Raw genomic sequence first — 23,541 nt, 5'->3', positions numbered from 1 at the left:
GAGACCAGTCTAAACACTGGGAAACAGATCTTGGTGCTCTATTACAGACCTACAGTTTGTGATAGAACTGCTCATATACAATAGGTCGTTAACTTCCAATACAGGTGAATTTCGCCCCATTGCCCTTTGCTACAAAATGACACATTCAACAATGCAGGGCCTCACTTTGATGACACTGGCAGAGGGAATAAAATCAGGTGAGAGACCAAGGCCTGCAGATACAAAGACATTTATTAAATCAGCGTAAGATAGGCTTCAAGGCTTGATTGTCAAACTAAAGAGATGCCCAAGAGAGCAGGCGTAGTCAGTCATGACCCTGAAATACATTGTTATCTTCAAGTGTGGGCTTCAGGAAGACCAACTGCTCTTCTAGATCATTCCAAAATCATAGCTGTGTTGATATTGTTGCACCTTCCAGCAGAGTGGCAATAGCCTCTGTTTCCACTGGTGCTTCCCTCGAGTGAAAGTCTCTCTTTCAGTTTCACATGGGGGATTGAGTTTGAACAGCCACTACCGCTCAGAGGGTAGAAAACAGACTTTCAGCAACAGCATCAAAACGTACAGGAAATACACTTGAAAGGATTAAAACCCACGGCAAAGAAAAACATGGCAAAAGAAATGTGCAGTGCTTGGTGAAGTTAAGAGTAATTTAGGGTCACAGTGGAAGTGGCAGATGAGTGTAGTCAAGGAAGGAAGAATGGAACAGAGAAAAATAAAGTTGGGTTAAAAGGAAAAAGAGGAGAAATGGAAAGGAACAGTATAAAGGGAACAAATAGTGAGAGATTAGAAAGAAAAATATTCCCAGTACAGAGAACACTTGAAATAAAATTAGCTAATTTCAAAGGGACTAAATAAAATTTAATACAGTGGAGTGACTATACTCAGAAAGAAAAAGAAGAGGCATAAAGGATGGAAAAGAAAGCTAGGAGGGATGCCGCTCAGTAGCAGCTTCCTGCTGGGTCACATGTGGCTGCAGACAGGTTAGTTTCAAGCCCACAGGGGGACGGTAAGGAGCTTGTAGACACCTCTCACTGTTCCTTCAGCTTAGGCTGGCACTTACCTCAGGAGGTAAGTGCCCATTGTCTCAGTCCCACCGGTCTTCACTTCAGTAGCTTTGCTGGACAGGCGCGTCCCAACTACCCAAGACTTCTTGTAGCCCCAGGATGGCTAATACTTTAGCAGGGCAGGGCGTGTATTTTGAGGTGTGGAAGGAACCACAGCATTGGGATATATTCAAAAATACGTGGCAGAAGCATGTCATTATCACAATAAAGCATAGCAACATCATGCAGAAAATGTCAAGTACCTCAAGTCAATTTCATGCAGGGTGTGATATACCTAAATACCTTACTTTCCCAAAGGTAAAAAACAAACAAACAAACAAACATGGTACACCACAGCATTCTAGCAGAATAGACTGTACCCCCTAAAACGTGTCTCCTTCCCACTCATGTCTGTAAGCTCCTCAGGCCACACCACTCTTAATGAGTGTGCACCTTCTAACATGAAATCCATGTCCATCCAAGTGCAGTTTATCCAGCAGGTCTTTCCACTGTTAAACAGGTGTAGCATTCAATGTGTGCTCTTCACTCTCCTGCTGGATCCTGTGTCATAGTACACTTAGATACACACATACAGAACATCCTCATTTATGACAGGTACAGAGTCTTCCACAGTGTCTGTATGGACCATTTTTGGCTACATATATCCCTCTGGAAAGCATTTAGCTTTTAGCATTAAGGTTGCCTTTGCTTCCACTGCAAATAATGCAGCAATGTAGATTCTTTTGTGCGTGTGTCTTTACACCACATGAGTAAGTTTGTTCAAAATCAGTTGCGGGAAGTACAATTCCTCAAAGGGTGTGTATGCTTAAAATTGTTTAGATACTTTCAATCGTCCTGTATAGAAGTGTATCAACGTACACTTCTCAGGAGGTCTGAGAGTGTGTCACAAAACAAAGTATGTTAAACATTTGATTGTTGTCAATCTTCCTAGTGAAGAACACCTCCTTAATTGTGTTTTCTGTAGTTATTCCTTTCTACAGTAATTTATATATTTAAATTTCCCTTTAGAATATATGAATCAGGTCTAAACAGTTTTAACTAAGCTGAGTTCTGCATGATAGGTTAGAGATGCCAAAAATTGCACCTCCTTATCTATTGAACTCACAATATCCTAACAGGATTTTTCTTGAAAAAAAAAATCACCTGTGTCTGGTTACTCTTGCTTGCCATGAATTATCTCTGGCAACCTGTCTTTAAGTTGACTGAATTCACCATCTTGGGTTTGTGGTGTGTGTTGTGTGATGGCCAGAATTCATCATTGAATATGAAGATGCAATGCATGAAGCGGGGGTATGGCACCACCAGGCTGAAGTTTCTGGAACACAGACCACAGCACAGCTAAAGCTGTCCCCGTATGTGAACTACTCCTTCCGAGTCATGGCGGAGAACAACATTGGGAGGAGTGTGCCCAGCGAGGCATCGGAGCAATACCTGACGAAGGCCGCCGGTAAGGCTGCAACCCAGGGACCTAACATAAAACAGAAGGGTTTCCTACTCCTTCCAGAGAGCCAAAGCTTACTTGTGTGTGATGTCTTCATTTTTAGAACCAGATCAAAATCCCACGGCTGTGGAGGGACTAGGAACAGAGCCCGACAACTTGGTAATTACATGGAAGGTGAGCCACGAAGCCTTTCCTTTGCCTCAGTCTTCTATCTATCTATCTATCTATCTATCTATCTATCTATCTATCTATCTATCTATCTATCTATCTATCTATCTATCTATTTTGGTTTTTCAGGATAGTGTTTCTATGTGTAACAGTCCTAGCTGTCCTGGAACTAGCTCTTGTAGGCCAGACTGGCCTCGAACTCACAAAGTTCTGCCTGCATCTGCCTCCCAAGTGCTGAGACTAAAAGCGTGCACCACCTTTGCCTGGCTTTGCTTCTATCTTTTAGAGACTGAGCAGAATGAGTTGTTTTAGAATAATATCTGCATTTGTATTCCTTTTCAACCAGTGTAGAAAAACATATATCTTTATTTAGGAGGCTGTGTTGTATAGTAATTAAAAAGTTCTATCTTTGGAGCGAAAATGGACAGTTGAACATCCCAGCTTTGGTAATTGTAGTCAACTATCAGTCATCTGTATGATGAGAACTTAATACAGCTACATAAGACTGAAGGAACTGATGTTTATGAAGCACTTATTAAAATGCCTCACACAAGTGTGTGCTCCAAAAATGCTAGCTATTATCATCAGAGAGTTCATTTGGAAGACACACATCAAACTCTTCCCAGAAGTCAAATTATTATAATTATTCTTATTTACCTCATCTATGTGCTCTGGATCTGAAAAATCAATAATTAGAACAAAACTCTTTGTATAATACCAAAACCTAGCTTAGATCTAAGCATGTACATGTATATATGCATATATGATAGAATAGACAGACCCAAATTTTTAATAGAAAAACAGTTCATAAGTTTTCATCTCCAAGTGGACAATGATGTGCAATGACACAAATAGGAATATATAAAATAAATCTAGATAACTAAAATGTTATAAGACTCACCCATACTTACCTATGGAACCAGTCTTGGGGGCTTTATGTGTTATTTACTACTTTGGGATTGCCTTTCACATCCTTGGTTCTCAACAAACTTTAGATTTCATCACAAGGGAACACAGAGAAGAGGTCCCTGAAGACGAGGGCATTTAATAGCTTGCATTCTAGTGGTTTAGCATTTGTTTTCTTTGCTCTGGGAATTGGGTTTGCCGTTCCTGTAGAAGACTGTCCAGTCATTCTATTTGGTGTTTTCTCCATAGCCCTTGAACGGTTTTGAATCGAATGGGCCCGGCCTCCAGTACAAAGTGAGCTGGCGTCAGAAAGATGGTGATGATGAGTGGACCTCTGTGGTAGTAGCCAACGTATCCAAATACATTGTCTCCGGCACGCCAACCTTTGTCCCATACCTGATCAAAGTTCAAGCCCTGAATGACGTGGGGTTTGCACCAGAGCCAGCTGTAGTCATGGGCCATTCTGGAGAAGATCGTAAGTGTCCCCCGTTCTTTCCATTCTACACTTGCCAGAGGGACAGACCTACTGGGGTGCAGACTGAGGTTATTTCAGAGGCCCCTAGGCTAGCAAGGAAAAAGAAGTAGCAATCATTTGGTTAATTTCTCCACCTTTGTACAGCCTTCTCTGTGATAGCGATTCAGGGCTAGGGGAATGGCTTCATGGTAGAGCTCTTTTCTTATGTATGGAAGGCTCTGGATTCCAAACCCAGAACCTCTGGGTGAGGGGACTAGATGTTCACAACATTTTAAAAAAAAGTTGCTTTCATGGAGTCAGATAAATGAATTTTAAAAATGTCTACTTTTAACCATCACCAATCCATAGTATGGGCCTCTATAGCGTGGTGTGGAGTGTGTTTCAAGCCAGAGTTATTGAATATTGTGACATTTTTGCATGAAATAAGAAATAACAGCTTTAGGCACCACGACCCCCCTCTCTGGTCTTGTTCCTAGTTCCGATGGTGGCTCCTGGGAATGTGCGTGTCAATGTGGTGAACAGTACCTTGGCAGAGGTACACTGGGACCCAGTACCTCTGAAGAGTGTCCGAGGACACTTACAAGGCTACCGGGTAGGTGAAGGGAAACACTGTGTTTTTTACTCAGTAGCAGGGCCATGGTGGGAGCTGCTTGTCATGAACATCACTTCAGGCTGAAATTATGTGGTTCTTCTGTTCATGACTTGGGAATTCACTAGCGACTTTGCTCGCTGTTTCCAGGCATACCTAAAGAACCCAGCTAGAGTTGACTAGAAATCTCATTTATCCAGGGTGAGAAAATGATGTTTTATCTGTCTTTCACAGTTTTCCCACAGTTTCTGGAATGTTCTACCAACTGAATGTAAAATAAGGCAGAATGGTTTTTAAAGAATTAGCAAATTGCACTTAGCTTTACAATTATATAGACAGTAGTAATAAATCTGTCTTCAGACCTCTGATCTGATTCTAGGAGGTCAGAGGACAAATTTATTAGTGCTGGCTATATTATTGGACAAATTATATTTTAAGACTGTAGTCCATACCTGAATCATCCTTATGAATATTAATTATCTTAGTTTTCAAAAACACAGAAAGACTAATCCTAGAGATTTTTTTCATACATCTAAAGAACCTGATATACACTATTTCACTACTTTGATTTGACACTGGCCCCTAGAGGACATTTTTTATACTGCACTGTATTCTTTTATTCTTAATAATGAGCAGATTTGGCATATATAATTTATCTTGAAAAATGCCTTTAAATTCCAAGAAGCCTTAGAGAAAATATAATATGCAAAAGTTCTTGCCTTTCGACCAAAATTATGCAACACTTCGTTCATCCCCCCCAAAACCCGTGCCTGCAATTTATCAGCACTTTTAATTAGATGGTAGTGTGGGTTAATGGACTAACCCAAGACTTATAGTGTAGGGTTATTATGGCTTTGGAAAAATCCATCAGTAACCCATAAGCTCATCAGTACCACAAAAAGATATAATAAAAGCCTCACTAGGGTGAGGATTAAATTAAATGTTGTGCTAAACGTGTATAACTCTACATGAGTAACAACATTGGACAGTAAAACTTACACAGGTAAAGTGCAGCTTCACCATGTGGACTTAAGTCTCCTCATTATCTGTGGGCGTCTGTCCTTCGTGTCTAAGAACCAGTCTCCGCCAGTTTTACGAGTACTCATGTAGAATGAACCAAGATATTTTTCTGAGAAAGCAGCAGTTCAACTTTTTAAAAAGAAAACTGTGCACACGTGTGTACACATGTATGTGCGCTCCCCACAAGTCCATGGGATGAGTGAGGAGGGAACTGCACATGCAGAGGGCAGAGGGCAGAGGTCAGAGGGCAACTCTGGCATTAGTTACGTCCTCCCGCCTTTCTGTGGGCTCCAGGGATCTAACTCAAGTTGACAGGTTTCACATGGTGGGGACCTTTACCTGCTGGGCTGCCTTCCCAGCCCCAGGGCTCCGGTTTTGTGAACATGAGGTGTCATATTGGTTTTCTGTGAGTCCCTGACGCTGGTTCTGGCCAATTCAGATCTACTACTGGAAGGTGCAGAGCTCGTCCAAAAGAAACAGACGCCACATTGAGAAGAAGATCCTCACCTTCCAGGGCAGCAAGACTCACGGCATGCTGCCAGGGCTGCAACCGTACAGTCACTATTTTCTCAACGTCCGAGTGGTCAACGGGAAAGGGGAGGGCCCAGCCAGCAGCGACAGAGGTTTCCATACTCCAGAGGGAGGTAAGGAGTCTCTGGGATCAAGGAGCATGTAGCATATTGTGGAAGGTTTTATACTACAAAAGGCCCACCATTGAGAAAATAGCTATATGCATGATAATAAATAGTCACAGCACACAAAAAGATGACAAAATGTCACCCACATGCAATGCTGGTCAGACAGAGCTGCAGAATTCAGAGTGCTGTCCCCATATACTGCCTTCTTTCCCTTAGGTTTCCTCTTCATTTAGGCTGTGTGAAACATTGTTAATGTGTTTGAGTCATCAGCGTTCTGAGCTGAGGCACATTCTGTAATTTCTCGAAGCTTTGGTAGCTCCCTCTGGAAGTGTCCGTGCTGAAAGGAAGATGTAAGACAATTCCCCAAAAGGAAGATATTTTTGCGAGTTGGAGTTGGCTCACACGCTTTCGTGATTTCTTATAAAGCTGTCCTGAGTTACATGGGTAGAAGTCTTGCATCAGGCTTGGTGGTGCCTGCAGTCCTGGCACTCAAGGTGCTGAGGCAGAAGGCTCTTTGCCCTATAACCTCTCATCAGTGAGAACCAAGGCTGGTCCTTTGGATGGCACAGGGCGGCATAGAAAAGATAAATGGGATTGAAGACTGAAGGCGGGGGGAGGATGTTTTTTCTGAAGTCACAAAGGTATTAAAAAGTATAGCTCCTATCAAATACAAGATGTATTGCCAGGGTGAGAAAAGAGATATGGCAACGGGAGAGGACCCACATCTTGCATAATCTCGGACGCCATGGATCTAACCTGTGAGCCAGAAGCTCTTAGCCTACAGACTGTGGTAGTCCCTTCAGGGTCTTCTGAGACATTTGAGGAATACCATCAACCTCCTGAAACAACACCAAGCAGCATGTCAACATATTTTTCTAGAGAGAGGAGACCTATGACCTCCTAAGGTTAAGAATCAATGAGGCTGAAGCTTAGAAGCCCATCAAGAATGATTGCAGGCCCAGGCAAAGCACGGGAATAGGGGAGAAGCAGAGAGGATTAGGGAATGGATATAGTTGAGAAAAGAGAGCATTGCCAAGATTTAGCATCCCAGGAGATGGAAAAAACTCCAAATTGACTCTCCAGTTTCCGGCTAGAGTGAAGGAGGGATAGTGATGTCGTTAAAGGGTTTCTAGGGACTATGGTAGGAAGGCAACATCATCCCCAGCCTCTTAAAGATGGGAGTGGAGGACTAGGCCTGTTTCCTCTGATAATTTGCCAGCTTCTGCCCAAGAGACCGGAAGCCCTTGATCCTTCCCCATGCTGGGGTAGGGCGTGAGCCGACATATGGGGCTCTTGGTTTTTTTTTTTACCTTCAGGTCTTGGGAAGCTCTGAGTCCTTGGGATAAGCACAGCTCATCACTTGGGCAACCTGGCCTAGGCCCAAAGCCCATCAGGCAGGGTGCTGGGACTATGTGGAGACACCTGGTTTGTTGGGGGAAATAGTTTTTAATGGACACAGCCGCTTCTTCTCAAAGGCCTGCATGGATGGTCTCCCTTGGCAACCGGCTCACTTTTACAAATGGAGTTGAGTGCCATCTGCTTTAAAATAGATTATTTGAGTCCCTATAAAGTCAGTCATTATGTATTTTAAGAAGATAATTTTAATGAATTTAAATGGAAGTGGCTTTAAAAAAAAGATAGAGGAAAAGAAATACGTCACAAGTACACAGATTTGAGTCAAAGTATTTTCAGCTGGATCCAGCAATAACCCGAAAACCCAAACTTGTGTAGACAAGGGTGTTTACTTTGGAATGTCTGTGAAACATTGTGCTGACTGTCCGTTCTCATTAAAAGTCCCCAGTGCTCCCTCCTCTCTGAAAATTGTCAATCCCACCCTGGACTCTCTCACTTTGGAATGGGACCCGCCGAGTCACCCCAATGGCGTCCTGACTGAGTACACCTTAAAATACCAGCCAAGTAAGTCACGCCTGTCGTAAAATGCAAGTTGTTCCTTTCCCAGTGTGTATAGAGTACTGTTCCGGAAAGAGGTTCAGAGTATACCTGTGTAGAAAGGTAACATATATGCTGTTGAAATTCAGGTCTCATTAGGATAATACAGACTGCTAAGTGTAGGGCTGAAGGGAGGGTCCGTCATTAGGATAGAACATTATCTGGCAGCCGAAAATGAAGAGGAAGTTCCTTGGCCATAAGATGCCAAGAGAAGTATCTGGAATTATTAAAAAGATAGAAGTCCACCAGCAAAGACAGAATTAAAACTGGTATCATAATCCTAGTTTGTAAGCCAAAGGAAAAAATTTCCACTTCTTCCTATTATTCTCCAGGTTACATTTTACACTTTAAATAGCTATTAGTATGTTATCCAAAGCATGAAAAGGAGTGTAAAAGGCGTGTCAACTGGAAATGTTATATTTTCTTTTCTGAAACAATGACTTACAGTAGTATTCCTAGGAAAACTAATAGGGGATGTACTTGTCACTTTTCATTGGCAGTTAACAGCACACATGAACTTGGCCCCCTGGTAGATTTAAAAATTCCTGCCAACAAGACACGCTGGACTTTAAAAAATTTAAATTTCAGCACTCGGTACAAGTTTTATTTCTATGCACAAACATCGGTGGGATCAGGCAGTCAGATTACAGAGGAAGCAATAACGACTGTGGATGAAGGTAAGATGGGTATGTATAAAATCTATATAATTATAAATGTCAAGGAATTAAAAAGCATTGTGAATTTATTCCTTCTCTTTTTTTGTGTGCCATGGACTCTCCATCTTACCTAATAACATATTTAATTGTAATTTCCCATCCCAGCATATGGGGGAAATCAGTTATTTGGTTCAGCTATTTGGTTATTTCCTTTTCAAGCCTGTATGAAACTTTTAATTTATGTTAACATATTGGTGCAGGGGGCTGAAGAGATGGCTCAGTGGTTAAGAGCACTTAACTGCTCTTGCAGAGAACCCGGGTTCAGTTCCTACTTCCCACAGGGCGGCTCACAACTGCCTGTCACACCAGTTCCGCATCTGATGTTCTCTTCTAGCCTCCACAGGTACCTGGCTTATGTGCAGATAGTGCACATAAGCTCATGCAGATAGACACACATACAAAGAAATAAATACGTCTTTTAAACATATTGAAGCAGGAATAAGAAATAAAAATTAATAATTCATCACACTTAGTGCTAAGTTCAATGTAACGTTTTTTTACCTATACATCCATATATGCGTATACATAATTTTGGTTCTACTTCTGATTCACTGGAAATAATTTGCTTATGTGCATATTGATTAAAAATTTCTAGCAATAAATGTAAGACAAAAAAGTAGTGTACTTATTTTATGCTTAACAAAGAAATGGATTCTGGTATGTCATCTGTAGAGAAAGCAAAAAATTTCTCATTAAATCGAATATTTTCAAAAGTGATTCATAATGTTTTGGTTTAATTAAAAGGATCAAGAATAGTATAAAGCGAGGCTAAGGAGGTAGCCCAGGGGTTAAGAGCACTTTTTGTCTTACAGAGGTTCAGTTCCCAGCACTCACATGAGAGCCCACAACCATCAGTAAATCCCGTTCTGCTGCCCTCTTCTGGCCTGGGTTGGGAGCCAGGCACGCATCAAGTGCTCACACATATGCAGGCAAAACATTCACACATGTAAAATAAAATAAATCCTAAAAGTATTTAAGTATTATAAAATATTTTCTGGTTTTGCATGTCTCCAAATTGTGAAGTTGCTTAAGGACTAGATCATCTTGTTGGGTGTCCTCTATAGCTTCTATATAGCATATGAAATTAAAATTTCATATCTAAAAATGGGTCAAACGTCCTAAGCTGTCTTAGAATAATGCACTGTAAGTAATGTTTATACCGGATATTGGGTAAGTGTGGGGACAGCAATGCATTTTTTTTGTCCCTGTGCCTTTTATAACAGGCTTCATTCCGCTTGCATGCCTTAGAATTTTAATAAGTGCTTTTTATATGGCTGTAGATGCTCCTGGATGTGTTACATCTAACTATATAGTGTCCTGTTTCTGTTTCCCTTCATTAAGCTGGTATTCCTCCACCTGATGTAGGTGCAGGCAAAGGTAAAATAATTCATCTGCATGACTTTCTACCTGTGTGCACTTTGCAATGTTAAAATGTAGGGAACTGCAGCATGGGTAAAAATGAGAAAATGAAATATGCTCAGAACCACCCAAAGGAGAGGATCTGAGCTGATCATGGCTTTGAAATTCATTTCTACATGGTTTTATAATAGAAAGTCATATGTTTAATTCTCCCCAAATTCTTTTCTCAAGACTTATCCCTGGTGCAAATCCTGATCTTAAATTGTATTAATATGATTTTGCTTAGAATTGGGACAAAAACTGCGAACTTGTCACAGATCCACATAACCACGCCACATGTCAGGAATTCTAGTACTGGATGACAGACACAGACCAGCTGGGTTTCCTATGGCCATCTGACCTGGCCGCACTCCTAGACAACACTGTGTTCACACACACCCTCAATAGCATCACAACACGCTGTCCTCCCAAGCTTTGACTTAGCAGTGTCGAGAGCTGATCCGAGACTGAGTCTCTACGAGTGACTGAGTCGGCCTGCATGGTGTGCACAACTGTCTCCCTCCACCCTGTCTCCTCCACTACTCAAGTCTCCCTCCACCCTGTCTCCTCCACTGCTCAAGTCTCCCTTCCTGAGCTCTAACCAGTGCTCTCCAGTGGGTGGCATCCCTTCCTCCTTAGTTCCGACAGCTCTCTGTATCCCAAGACTTGCTGGGAGAATGGTGTTTGATCACTTGTGATGTTATCTTCCACCTGTGGCAGTACCACAGCACCCACCGCCATCTTTGATCCCTGGCTATTGGTCCACCAGGGTCGGCTTTTAGGGACAGCTATGTTCCTGCCTCCCTGAGCTGTTTCCAAGTGAAGCAGAGAAGTAGCCACAGCCAGGACTTGCCTTGGGCTGTAATAGACTGGACGAGTGTGCATAGCAGTGAAGGAAAAGAACAAGAGAACCAGGGGGTCTTGTCTTAAGTGTGTCCACTATTGTGAGTTTAGACTTATGCTTAATTTTTATTATAAAATCTGCTTATATTCAAAACCTTGGTGAATTACAAAATGTATATAAGGTGGATTTTAGAGTCACTCTGTTTTATAGGCACATCTCTCTTCGTGGATAATTATCAACTAAAACGATGGGTAGTTTTATGGGAAATTAGGCTATGTCGCTTTAACTCAAGACTCCCTCGGAAAGCCCGACTGCCTCTCCTCTGTGACAAGCATGTCCCTGTGGCCATGGCCAATGCCAGCCAAGAACTTGTGCTTCCTTGGGGCTGACAGTGAAGCAAGTCTGAGCTCCCCACTGGTCATATTTATGAATTCTTTTTAAAAAGAAACTCAAACTAAATACATCTTTATTAATAGTTTTGTTTTTCATTTGGTTGTAATAAATTCAACTGTGGACAAGGAATATAAGAAAAAACCCAAAAGTCGAATTAACAATTAAACAAAAGCAAATTAAGTCCTCAGTGTGAAATCTAATGGGTATCAGATAATAAAAGGAATAATATTTAGATAAGAAAAATGATGAACCTTATGTCATTTTCAGTATTTTAATAGTGCAATATTAATGCTGTCTATATAAAATGATATTTTACCGTAGTGATATTTAAATTCAATTTGTAACTTTGAATTTTTCTTCCAAAGTATTTTTTTTTAGTCTAACAATGATGAATTAAAGTGGCCAAATGATCACTTCTCAAGTGATAATAGAGACTGACCCCAGGGATTTGCACATGCTTAGAGTTTTCCTTTTATTTCCTCAGTATGATTAAATCAGCAGAGAATATTGAGGATCTTCAGGAGCTTATTCTGATCCACTCCCTTGTCTGATTTAGTATTTTTGCATCAATGATTATGAGAGAAAATAGCCTGTAATCCTCTTTATTTGTTGCATCTTTGTGTGGTTTAGATATCAAGGCAACTGTAGTCTCATAAGAAGAATTTGGCATTGTTTGTTCTGTTTCTATTGTGTGGAACAATTTGAGTGGTATTGGTATTAGATCTTCTTGAAATTCTGGTAGAATTCTGTGCTGAGATCATCTAATTCTAAGTTTTATTATTATTATTTTTGTGGGGAAACTTTTAATGACTGTTTCTATTTCCTTAGCTCTATTGAAATTGTTTATCTGGTCTTGATTTAACTTTGGTATGTGGTACCTATGAAGAAATTGTCCATTTCTTTTAGGTTTCCCAATTCTGTTTAGTACATGTTTTTGAAATATGATTCAGTAAGTCTCTTAATTTTCGCAGTATCTGTTGTTATATCCCCTTTTGGTTTCAGATTTTGTTAATTCAGGTATTCCCTCTCTTCCTTTCTGTTGGTTTGTATAGGGATTTGTCTACCTTGTTGATTTCCTCAAAGAGCCAACTCTTTGTTTCATTGATTCTTTGCACTGTTCTCTTTGTTTCTGTTTTATTGATTTCAACCCTGAGTTTGGTTATTTCTTGCCATCTACTCCTCTTGTGTGTGTTTTCTTTTTTATTCTAGAGCTTTCAGTTGTGCTGTTAAGTTGCTAGTGTGAGATTTCTCCAAATTCTTTATGTAGACACTTAGTACTGTGTATTTTCCTCTTAGCATTGATTTCATGGTGTCCCATAAGTTTGGGTATGTTATGCATTCATTTTCATTAAATTCTAGGAAGACTTTAATTTCTTTATTTTTTTCTTTGACCCAGTGGTAATTCAGTTGAGAGTTATTTAGTTTCCATGAGTTTCTAGGCTTTATGTGGTTTGTGTTGTTGTTGAACTCCAACTTCAATCTATGATGATTGGATAAGATACAGGGTGTTATTCCATTTTTTTTGTATTTGTTGAGATTTGCTTTGTGACCCAGTATGTGGTCAGTTTTAGAGAAGGTTCCATAAGGTTCTGAGAAAGAGGTCTATTGTTTTGTGTTTGGGTAAATTATTCTGTAAATATCTAAGTCCATAACATCTGTTAGTTCCCTTATTTTTTTGTTTAGTTTCTGTCTGGAAACTAAACATTGGTGTGAGTGGGGCATTGAAGTCTCCCACTATTAATATGAGGTTTGATATGTGATTTAAACTTTAGTAATGTTTCTTTTATAAGTGTGGGTACCCTTGTATTTGGTGCATAGCTGATCAGAATTGAGAGTTCATCTTGATGCATTTGTCCTTTGATGAATATGAAATATCCTTCTCTAACTCTTTTGATTAATTTTAGTTTGCAGTCTATTTTGTTAGATATTAACAAAGTTACACTGACTTGCTTCTTAGGTCCATTTGATTAGAAATTTTTTTTCTGAATCCTTTACTCTGTCCTTGAAGTTGAGGTGTATTTCTTGTATGCTGCAGAAGAATGAATACTGTTTTCAGATCCATTCTGTTAGCTTGTGTATTTTTAGTAGTGAATTTAGTCCATTGATATTAAGAGATGTTAATGACCAGTGATTCTTAATTCCTGTTATTGTTTTGGTTTTGGTGGTGGTGGTAGTGTGTGTGTTTTTCCTTCTTGGTGTTTTGCTGGTGTGATGTTATCTATTGCCTGTGTTTTTGTGGGTGCAGCGAACTTTCTTGGGTTGCATGTTCTGTTGCTGAATGTATTCTTACACTGGAGATTTTGCATCTGTTCTCCCAAATGGTGTGAGTTGTACCTGTGCCTGTGGAGTCTTCTAGAGCTGCAGGGCAGAGTTGACCACAGGCTGATGATGAGGTGGGTGGGGTTGGGCAGTAGAGTGGGTCTTGGGGGAACATAATCCAGTGGTGTGGTGGCAGTGGTGGTGCAGCCTACAGGCCGGTCTTTCAACTTCTGGCTTCTGGGTACTGCCAAAATATATCTGTCTTAAAATTGGGAGTTCATACCCTTTGATTACCATCTTCCAATTTTCCCACCTCTCTCCAGCTTCTAGCAGTTACCTTTCTGCACTATTTTTGTTTGACTGGTTTAGATTCCATATATAATTAGGAATTTTTCTTTCTGCATTTGGTTTATTTCATATAGCATAATGACCTTTGATTTGCTATGCAGCAGATAGGACTTTCTTCTTTTGTAAGACTGCATAATATTCCTTCATTATATGCCAGTCACCATTACCTGCCCCTCTGTCATTCGTTTCCCTGTCTTGATTCACAATGAGTGCTTCAGTGAGCACTGGGGGACTGAAACATCTTCAGGACGCTAATTTAATTCCAGGAAAGCTGGGAATAAAAATTTAAATGTCAAAACAATCCAGAGAAGAAATGTGAGGAAGGAAACAGAAATGAATATTTATTTTTAGAGATAGTCTCATGCATCCCACCCAATCTCATCATATAGATGAAATTGACCTTTATCTCTGATCCTCCAGCCTCCACTTTTCTGGTGCTGGCATAATAGTTCTGTGCTACTGAAGTTCTGAATGCTATGAATGAATATTCATAGACACCACTGTTTTCGAGCTGCCTAGATGACTCATCAGCCAAAGGCGCCTACCACCAAGCTGATGACCTGAGTTCAATTCTCAGAGCTTACATGGTGGAGAGAACCAATTTCCACAACTTGTTCTCTGACCTCTGAACATGTGCCATGTTGTGTGCATACCTGAGCGCGCGCGCACACACACACACACACACACACACACAAATTTTTTTAAATTAAGCTTTAACAATGTAGATACCCTTTGTTTAAAATTATTTTGCTATGGTTCTGCTTTCTGAAAACTTCTATTATTCAAGACTAAATTCTTTATTTCTGTAATGTCATAATCATTTTTTTGAGACATGATTTCTTGTATCCTAAGCTAGCCTTGTATCCTAGAGTGGCCTAGAGCTTCCTGTGTCTCTGAGGACGACCTTGGGCTCCTGACCTCTAAGCTCTGGATGGCAGGAGTGTGCCGCCACACCTGCTTTGATGCCCTGCTGGGGCCACACCTAGAGCATCGTGCACATCGGAAAACACCCTCCCCGCTGAGTCCCAGCCCCAGATTCCAGATTATTTTTTATAAGAAATTGATTGGTGTGTACTAGGCTCTGGCTGGTGATAGTTTACACACAGGCCTATGTAACTCCCTCTCTTGATTATTTTCTTGTTGTTGTCTACTTAAGAAGAAATCTGGGAAAACTAAAATTGTTTCTTTGTAATTCAGAAATCACTTTGCCCTCTGCTATTCCTTTTGCTTACCACAAAATATGAATTGTGATTCAGTTATATTTCACAGGCCAAGTGTGTTATTTAACTTCTTTAGTATGCCTTTCAATTTTTTTATTCCTATTAATTTCATTTGTTCTTAGACAATACCATACATGTATGCAATACACACTTCTCTCCCATCCCTCTGTAGCCCAAATTCCTCCCCACAGACTGCATTTTGATCCCAGGAAATGCCACTCCTTTACACAGCACTTCACACAGATCTTCTAAATTATATCACATTTGTGAATTTAACTTTAGAGTCTGATGAAACCTCTCAGTGCTCTCTGATTTCATAGCCCATATAAATTCTCTGGGGTGGCAAAGGCATCTGATCATTTTAGCTTCTGTAGTTCTAACTTTTAGTTGAGGCTATTCAGGTGGCCTGCCAGAATTAGCCTGGAGATACTCAACACTTCTACTTACTTCACGTGTGTTTTTTACTCCATTGTAAGCAAATGGGAGCATCATGCAGCTCCTTTAATTTGAAGTTTTAGAAACCGTTCCCTCTGTTATATGCTCTTTAGGAAATGCTGTGTAACCAACACCAGGCAAGACTCACTCTCTGGGATGTAGTAGGTCAGCTAGTTCCCGCTCCTTCTATTGCTTCTCAGCCTCCAGCAGAGCATAGTTGGCCACCCCCTTTGTCCTTGTTCTTCCTGCGTGCCCTCACTATTCACTATCCCCTAACACATGGGTTTCTCAGCTCCTCAGATTCTCAGTCTGTGACTCAAGACAGGTCAGAAGTCACTACTCTAGAGAATATCCTCTCTCCTCCCAACACACATACTTTGGAGACCTTCACTGAGAAGCTAAATAAAATGTAAAAGTAGCCTGATGGTACCTGGATATCTCTAAACACTCTAATGAATTCTGTGCTCAGAACTCTTCATTAACCCCCAATATCCATCAGTAAATGAAGACAGTTATATTTACTGGGACCGGATCTAATGCGAAGCAGTTTGCATTACTTAGAAACCATGTACTAGAATTCATAATTTTAATAGCATATGCCATTATTTATGGTTATTATACTATTTTAGTAACTGAGAGAATCTTTCTATAACAAAAAGTGAAGATGCATGAACTCTAAATTATTTTTTATAATAAATTCTAATATTTTATTTGCACAACTTCCGATTATTTGATCTTTCAGTCAGTGTGTATGGTGCTGCAATATGATTGTTTGTGTGTTTTGTTTGTTTTGTTTTCTGTTGTGTATTTAGTTCGAGCAGTAAACCCCAGGATCAGCAATCTCTCTGCCGCAGCCGCTGAGACGTATGCCAATATCAGTTGGGAATATGAGGGACCAGAGCATGTGAAGTTTTATGTTGAATATGGTGTAGCAGGCAGTAAGACATGATTTATTACCCTGCTTTCAATTTGGGGGACACATTTTAGGAGACTAAGAATAATGTTTAGGATTTACCATGGGCCACATTGAAAAATAACTTGATCCTACCAAGAGAATCAGCATCCTTAGAATAAAGTCATAGTGAACTGCAAGCCTCTATTTCATATATAAATACGAATACTCTGTTACTAATAGGGTCAGAAGCTCACTGCATGTTATTTTTCATGTCAGAGATCTTTACATTGGTTCTGTAAAAATAACATGGAGACAAAACTAATAACATTTAAGTACACATAAGACAACTTTTTTTTTTCAATCTGAAATTTCTAGCAGTAGAAATCAAACTGAAAGGAAAGAATTCGTTTTACCCAAATTAACCCAACCAAATTTTAGAGTAAATGGAAAAAAATTAAAACTGTAGACGCATCTGTTTTGTCTTGCTGTTTTATGTATTCCCGAGTCAGCTCTGTTTGCATATAGCCACGTTTCCTGGAAGGTGCAGGCGGGCTGAGATTCCAGTGACTCATGAGAACCCACCCCTCTCTCAGTGCAGTGGGCTCTGCATGTCACAGGCTGAACGGCCAATGAATGCTTACATAAACATCTGACAAAATGTTCGACACCATTCAGCTTCTTGTTCAGGCCTTTATCGGGCAAATATATGTTTTTGCAAACAACCATCCCTTCGGAAAAAATCAATACTTGGGAAATGTTGAATCTGTAACTTGGATATCAAGGCATTTAAATTTACCAAAAGATTATTCTTACGAATCTTTATAAACATTTTAAGTGATTTATTTGACACAATTAGATCTTTAATAATCTAAAATGATACATTTACTCACACTAGGGGTTTTAATCTTTACTTAAGAGACAATTTTCCTTTCCTGAAGAATTAAGTAACTTTTGGTCCTTGAAATGTTCAAATTTGTTTTTGTTTGTTTGTTTTTGTTTTTGCAAAATTTCCATAGGCAAAGAAGAATGGAGAAAGGAACTTGTAAATGGTTCTCGAAGCTTCTTTGGGTTAAAGGGTCTCATGCCAGGAACAGCATACAAAGTGCGAGTTGGTGCTGAGGGGGACTCTGGTTTTGTGAGTTCAGAGGATGTGTTTGAGACAGGCCCAGGTGAGGCACACACCACCCCAGTTCTGGCTCATGTTCAGGAGTAGAAGACAACAGACACTCTAGTCAGAGGCTGGTGCGGGTGGAGCTCGCAGGGCTATGGATCTCATGTGTGGGGCCCTGTTGGGTTGGGAATTTGCATTTTAATTATGTTTGGCTTCTTTCATTAAATTAATTACAAAATTGGGAAGATCCCTTTTCAACTACCTTCTTGACCAAAACCATTTAAAAGACTGAAGTGTAATTTTCACTTACATTATGTAGATAATTCAATTTTTAATAATTTCCATATTTAAAATTTCCCTGAATTAAATTGACATTAATGTTTGAAATACTTTTTAGGTTGGAATTATATCTAAGAGAGTAAAAATTCTTTATATCACAATGGATTATAACCCAGCAGAACCCTCCAACGTGGTTAGATGATCAATACAGTGTTATTAAGTTTATGCAAAAGAAATTCTATGAATCTGATATTGTATTTTATTGCAAAAGTTGCCTGTTTATATGTGTTTTAGTTTTGTTAATACTATTCAGAGTTTGCTAGGATAAAAGCGAAGTTTTAAAAAGATCATAAAATGTAAATAAAATAATATTTATTATTTATTTATATATTTAAATAATATTTATTATTTAAATATTTACTGCCAGTATAGAAAATAATCTCTGCTTCCTCAGATTGAAGCAGGAACCGTTTGGTGTGTGTTCATCCTATGGTTCATACATCCATCTCCTGCTGAGTCATGTCACCCATTCTTGAGGAGATGTTACATACCTACACCTGTAGGAACCAAAGACAAGATGGAGTGTCTAGTTGAATTAACAGAGCATGGTTTTTAAAGTAATTTCTTATCATTTAAAAATACTCACCCAGGAAAGTTTTTAAAAGAGAAAGGAACCAAAGTTAGTACTAAATAATTTACCAAATAAGTCTTTCTAAAGATACATCCGCTAAAGTCAGCATGTTTTAAGAAAATTCCCGTTATTCGCTTCCTTCTATTTCCTATCCATTCACATACATAGTTTAGGAAAGGAATTAATTCTGAAAGGGGGCTTCTGAATAACTCGGCTCTGCAAGACTTTGCTTGTTGTTACTGGTGACTATTAATTTCAGAATACAAGAAGCTAGACTAGGAATAAAATACAGAATTTAGTCAGCCTGGTCAGACACGCAAGTGCTTTTCTCGTTCCATTCCTGCTCTAAAGTGAGGACGGTGACTGCCCACTTGCACCATGTCCAGTCTTCAGTGACAGCTGCAGTACAGTAGCCGGGACGAGAGTCTGACCTTCCAGTCCCAGAGAGAGGCCCCAGTCACAGCCACTGTACAAAGTTGCAGAAGCATGCCTCTAAAGGACCAGGTTGTCTCAGAAACAGTGGCTTCAATGAGCCTTCATACTTCCTTATTGTGCTTTTCTTAGCCTCTAAGGCCTGCATGTCCCCCCAAATTACAGATTAATTGAATTCGCTTCCAAAATTAGCTCACATCATGTTTGTCGTTTTGCAAAACCAAAGATGTCTCCTTTAAAAAAAATATTTTCCTCATTGGGAGATGTTTACCATCCCAGTGGCAAGTGCTAGTTTTATTCAAGATGAATGAGTGGAACAAGAGGGACATGGGACATTACTGTAAGCCACTGATAATATTAGGATGAGGCACGACATGGTATTATCTCCACCTTTGAAGTCTGTGACTAGGATACCACTGCCCGTGCCAGGCAGCACACACTGAGACAGAAGGCAGCAGGACCATGGGGAGACCGGTGCTCTGCTCTATTCCTGCCCCATCTCTCCTCACCACTGCCCTTCTGGCCTCCTTATATGTCACCCCTCAGTTGTGGAGCCCCTCTCTTCCATCATCAGGGATTTAAGACAGATCCGTTCTTGGGCCCAACTCTTTTCTGTTGATTCTTCAGGCTTTTTTCAAGTTCATTCTTTCCATTTCTGACTGTTTTAACTGGACAGAACATTTCCATGCTTTGCGAATTCTTCATAAATAGTAATCATATATCTCACTCTATGATTTGGAGGACCAAAGAACACTTTTCTCAGAGATATCCCACCTTGCAGCACAGGCTATCCATATCACACCAAGCAAAATAAGAACAGCAAACTATTCTGAAACTTCTAGGCATCAAGGCAAGCCTCCTCACTTCTCTGCCTTATTTTGTATTTGCATACTCCTTATATGTGTTAGTTTAATTATCACCTTGCCAATAATTCAAGCATATGTTTTAACTATAGAATTCCAGATGAAAAGAAAATCTACTTTCCCTTTATAACTAATACCCACCTGTGTCAGTGGCCTTTTCCTTTGCTGTGACCTGACAGGATATAACTTAGGAAGGAAGGATTTATTTTGGTCAGTGGTTAAGAGTCCAGTTTATCAAGGTGGTGACAGCATGGTGAGGGGAGTAGCAAGTGGCTATTGCAACAGGGCCTGAGGCTGCTTGCTCACAGCTTGGCAGACCAGAGCGGGCAGTTAGGATTGGGGGACGAGGCAATAAAACTCCAAGACCTCTCTTTGCTGACCCACACTTCCTTCATAAAATTTTACCTCCCAAAGATTTGAAAACCTCCCAAAAGAGCAACAGCAGCTGGGGACCACATGTTCAAACACTTGGGCCTATGAGAGTTACTTCACAGTCAAACCCCTTTTTCCAAGAAGGAAAATGCCCTAGGTTTCACCTGTGTCTGTCTGTTTCTGTCTATGTGTGTGTGTATGTATGTATGTATGAATGAATGTATGTATGAATGTATACACCTGCTCACTTGTTATGATTGGCTAGTCTTAAGTAATAGATTGGAGAAATGCCAAGCACTCTTTTCTTTAATATAAAGGCAAAAATTCAAAGTTAACATGAAAATCTTTGGCCAGCTATCCAGGGAGCAGCCAGTTTTGCACAGCTACTTAGGAGTAGCTGCTGGGAAGTGAAAGCCTCCATTTGTGGAAGGCAGTGTCAGCGCTAACTCTTGAGCATCTCACATCTTTATTCCACCAGTCTTATTTGAGTTAATGTAAGATATAAATGCTGAAACTATTTATAACAATGCCATAATTCATTAAGCATCCCATAATCAAGTACTCCAATGATTAGCATAATTTTTGTCATGTGGTTTGGGACTCAGTTTTGAATAAAAGTGTGCAGAGATCTTGTACAAATTGCCAAGACTATTTTTCCAAAGAGAATTTAATGAATTTTTCAAATAATTTACCTGTTCTGAAATGGATTATTCTAAAGCAGTTCATTATATATTCAGACATTTCTGGATTTGGTGTCTGGACATGTTTTCAGGAATGCATTATATCAGGACAGTTAAAAAATCTTAGTAGCATGCTCACTAACTGAAGATAGACAGGACAGACAGACATTAGGTCCCTTCCAATTCTTGGGGCATCTCATGTTCTCACCCTCTCTCGCTTTGGGATTATCATAATGCCCATCTCAGAGGACTTTTGTGAGGATTAAAAGAGATCCATCCTGCCTTCAGTACAGTTCTTAGCACAGAAGAGTGGTCCAAGTTGTTAGCTCTTGTTATCATCATCCCCACAGCCACCACCATCATCACCACCACTGACATCATCACTACCACCACTGACATCATCATCAGCAAGACCACTGCCATCACCACCACCACCACCATCATCACCACTGACATTATCATTACCACCACTGACATCATCATCAGCAAGACCACTGCCATCACCACCACCATCATCACTACCACCACCACTGATGTCATCATCACTACTGCCACCACTGTGACATGTGGATGAAAGCCAGAGCTGTTTGTCCTCAAGTTCTACATGTGCCTGGTTACAGTACAGCTCAAAAAATCCTCTGAATAATGAGACAGAGAGGGGCTTTTGGCCTTCAGTTTATGTTCCAAATAATATATTTCCATTTCGATCGTATCTCTTAAACATATCTCCAGACATTGTTTTACATTTCATTTCACACTTGATTTCAACCATCCCCCTCCCACACCCCTCCCCCCCCCCCCCGCCTGTGGCAAAAATGACACAATGCGATGCTACTTTCGGTGCCTATGGGAAACCTGGGTTGTGATTATTTCTGCATCCAGAGACCATGCACATCTAACCCAATGGTGAAACTTTTTCAGAAGAAACTCAGATTAAAGGCACACTATATGTATGGATGCAGAAGAATAAAACCTTTTATGTCGTGTATGTTTAAAAAGAAAAAGCAAAGGTCTTTAATAAAGGGTTCATGCAAACATTTAAACCCATCTTCGTGGGTGTGTCTGAGTAGCCACTGATACAGCACTTTGGTATTTTTCATAATACCCGAACCATTCTTATGGGCTTTGCATACTATGAGTAGCTGAATAAAAAAGTTTCACGTCATTTACTCAGACAGAATAGATGGAGACGTAAAGAATTGGATGCATGTAAATGAGTATTTTCTCTTCAAACTGTTCATTTATTCCAATAATGGTTCTGTTGATCAAATATATTTTGAGGTTCTTTGGATAATAGAGCCCAGACAATAACAATTACTGATACTTTGAGAATAGATTTAATATTCTCAGGATTTCCATTCAGAAATGGAGGTGTTGTGTAAAATAACAGTTCTGGTGTTCATCAGTGGCTTTCTTGCATGGGCCATTTTCTTTTCTTTTCTCTCCCCCCCCCCCTTTGTATTTTTGAGATTTCTAAACAATGAAAAAAGAACTTCAATCTTTCACTGATATTTTAGTCTTCCAAGGTAGTTTCTTCTGAAGAGAAAATACTCCATTAGATGTATGCATTCTCTTTTGTTTAAAATTCAATTTTATATTCCTTTCATACATCATATCCACTTTACACTCCCAAATAATAGATTTTAATTGGTTTGAGAATGCAGTTCTATTGGCAGTGTGTAGCTGCAGTAGTGTGAATCTAGTGTTTATCAGGGTGCGGTAGCATTTAATCTTATTAACATCGGGATTTCTCTAGTTCAATGTTTGCATAATGAAGGCTTTTTAAAGTTAAGTTTGTCATTTCTCTACGATGATTGACAGATTCCAATTTGGAATCCTGTGAAAAGTACATAAAGGCTCATATACTGTGGCAATTGTTTTTTAATGAAGAGACCAGCATGGAACTGACCCTGGCATTAACCCATTCCTACTCCTGCCATTGGTTTGTTTTGCAGCGATGGCAAGCCGGCAAGTGGATATTGCGACCCAGGGCTGGTTCATAGGTCTAATGTGTGCCGTCGCCCTCCTCATCTTAATTTTGCTGATCGTTTGCTTCGTCAGAAGAAACAAGGGTGGTAAATATCCAGGTAAGAAGGATTCAAAATGCTTTCTAGTGCTGCTGATTTATCTGCTAAACTGAAAAGAATAATGGAGACAGGAAAGGGCACAGCGTATCTTCTTAGAGCCATACGTTGAATTTCTTCGTCAAACCATTTTGACCCCTCTTTATATTGTGGAGACTATCATGGGTCCTAGGGTGCATGAAGAAATATGTCAGTTAGTTCTCCAATGAAGCCTGTTTCTATAGGACCCAAAAGGTTATAAATACTGAAGTAGGACCTAACATCACTTTACAGGAGAAGAAGGGGACAGCGTGTACAATTTTCAGAATACAAGAACTGGTGTGACATTGC

At 39.9% G+C, this 23,541-nt stretch overlaps 1 protein-coding gene across 43 annotated transcripts in view; it reads left to right on the top strand.

Moving 5' to 3' along the window:
- Nrcam (neuronal cell adhesion molecule) overlaps nt 1–23,541 on the top strand; it is a 267,755-nt gene that overhangs the window by 225,715 nt on the left and 18,499 nt on the right. For 9 of the 43 annotated variants that reach the window (XM_075947316.1, XM_075947311.1, XM_075947314.1 and 6 more), the window contains 8 exons: nt 2,314–2,511; nt 2,609–2,679; nt 3,829–4,054; nt 4,531–4,646; nt 6,103–6,307; nt 8,096–8,218; nt 8,752–8,928; nt 23,083–23,214. In XM_075947316.1, coding sequence (XP_075803431.1) covers nt 2,314–2,511; nt 2,609–2,679; nt 3,829–4,054; nt 4,531–4,646; nt 6,103–6,307; nt 8,096–8,218; nt 8,752–8,928; nt 23,083–23,214 — 1,248 coding nt within the window. Of the gene's footprint in view, nt 1–2,313; nt 2,512–2,608; nt 2,680–3,828; nt 4,055–4,530; nt 4,647–6,102; nt 6,308–8,095; nt 8,219–8,751; nt 8,938–10,308; nt 10,345–16,676; nt 16,803–17,775; nt 17,929–23,082; nt 23,215–23,541 lie in introns of all 43 variants that reach the window. The other 34 variants (XM_075947294.1, XM_075947292.1, XM_075947289.1 and 31 more) reach the window with 6 other exon arrangements.

The sequence above is a fragment of the Microtus pennsylvanicus genome, chromosome 14, assembly GCF_037038515.1.
Source record: "Microtus pennsylvanicus isolate mMicPen1 chromosome 14, mMicPen1.hap1, whole genome shotgun sequence".
Classification (NCBI taxonomy): domain Eukaryota; kingdom Metazoa; phylum Chordata; class Mammalia; order Rodentia; family Cricetidae; genus Microtus; species Microtus pennsylvanicus.
This window is presented reverse-complemented; position numbering and strand designations above follow the sequence as displayed.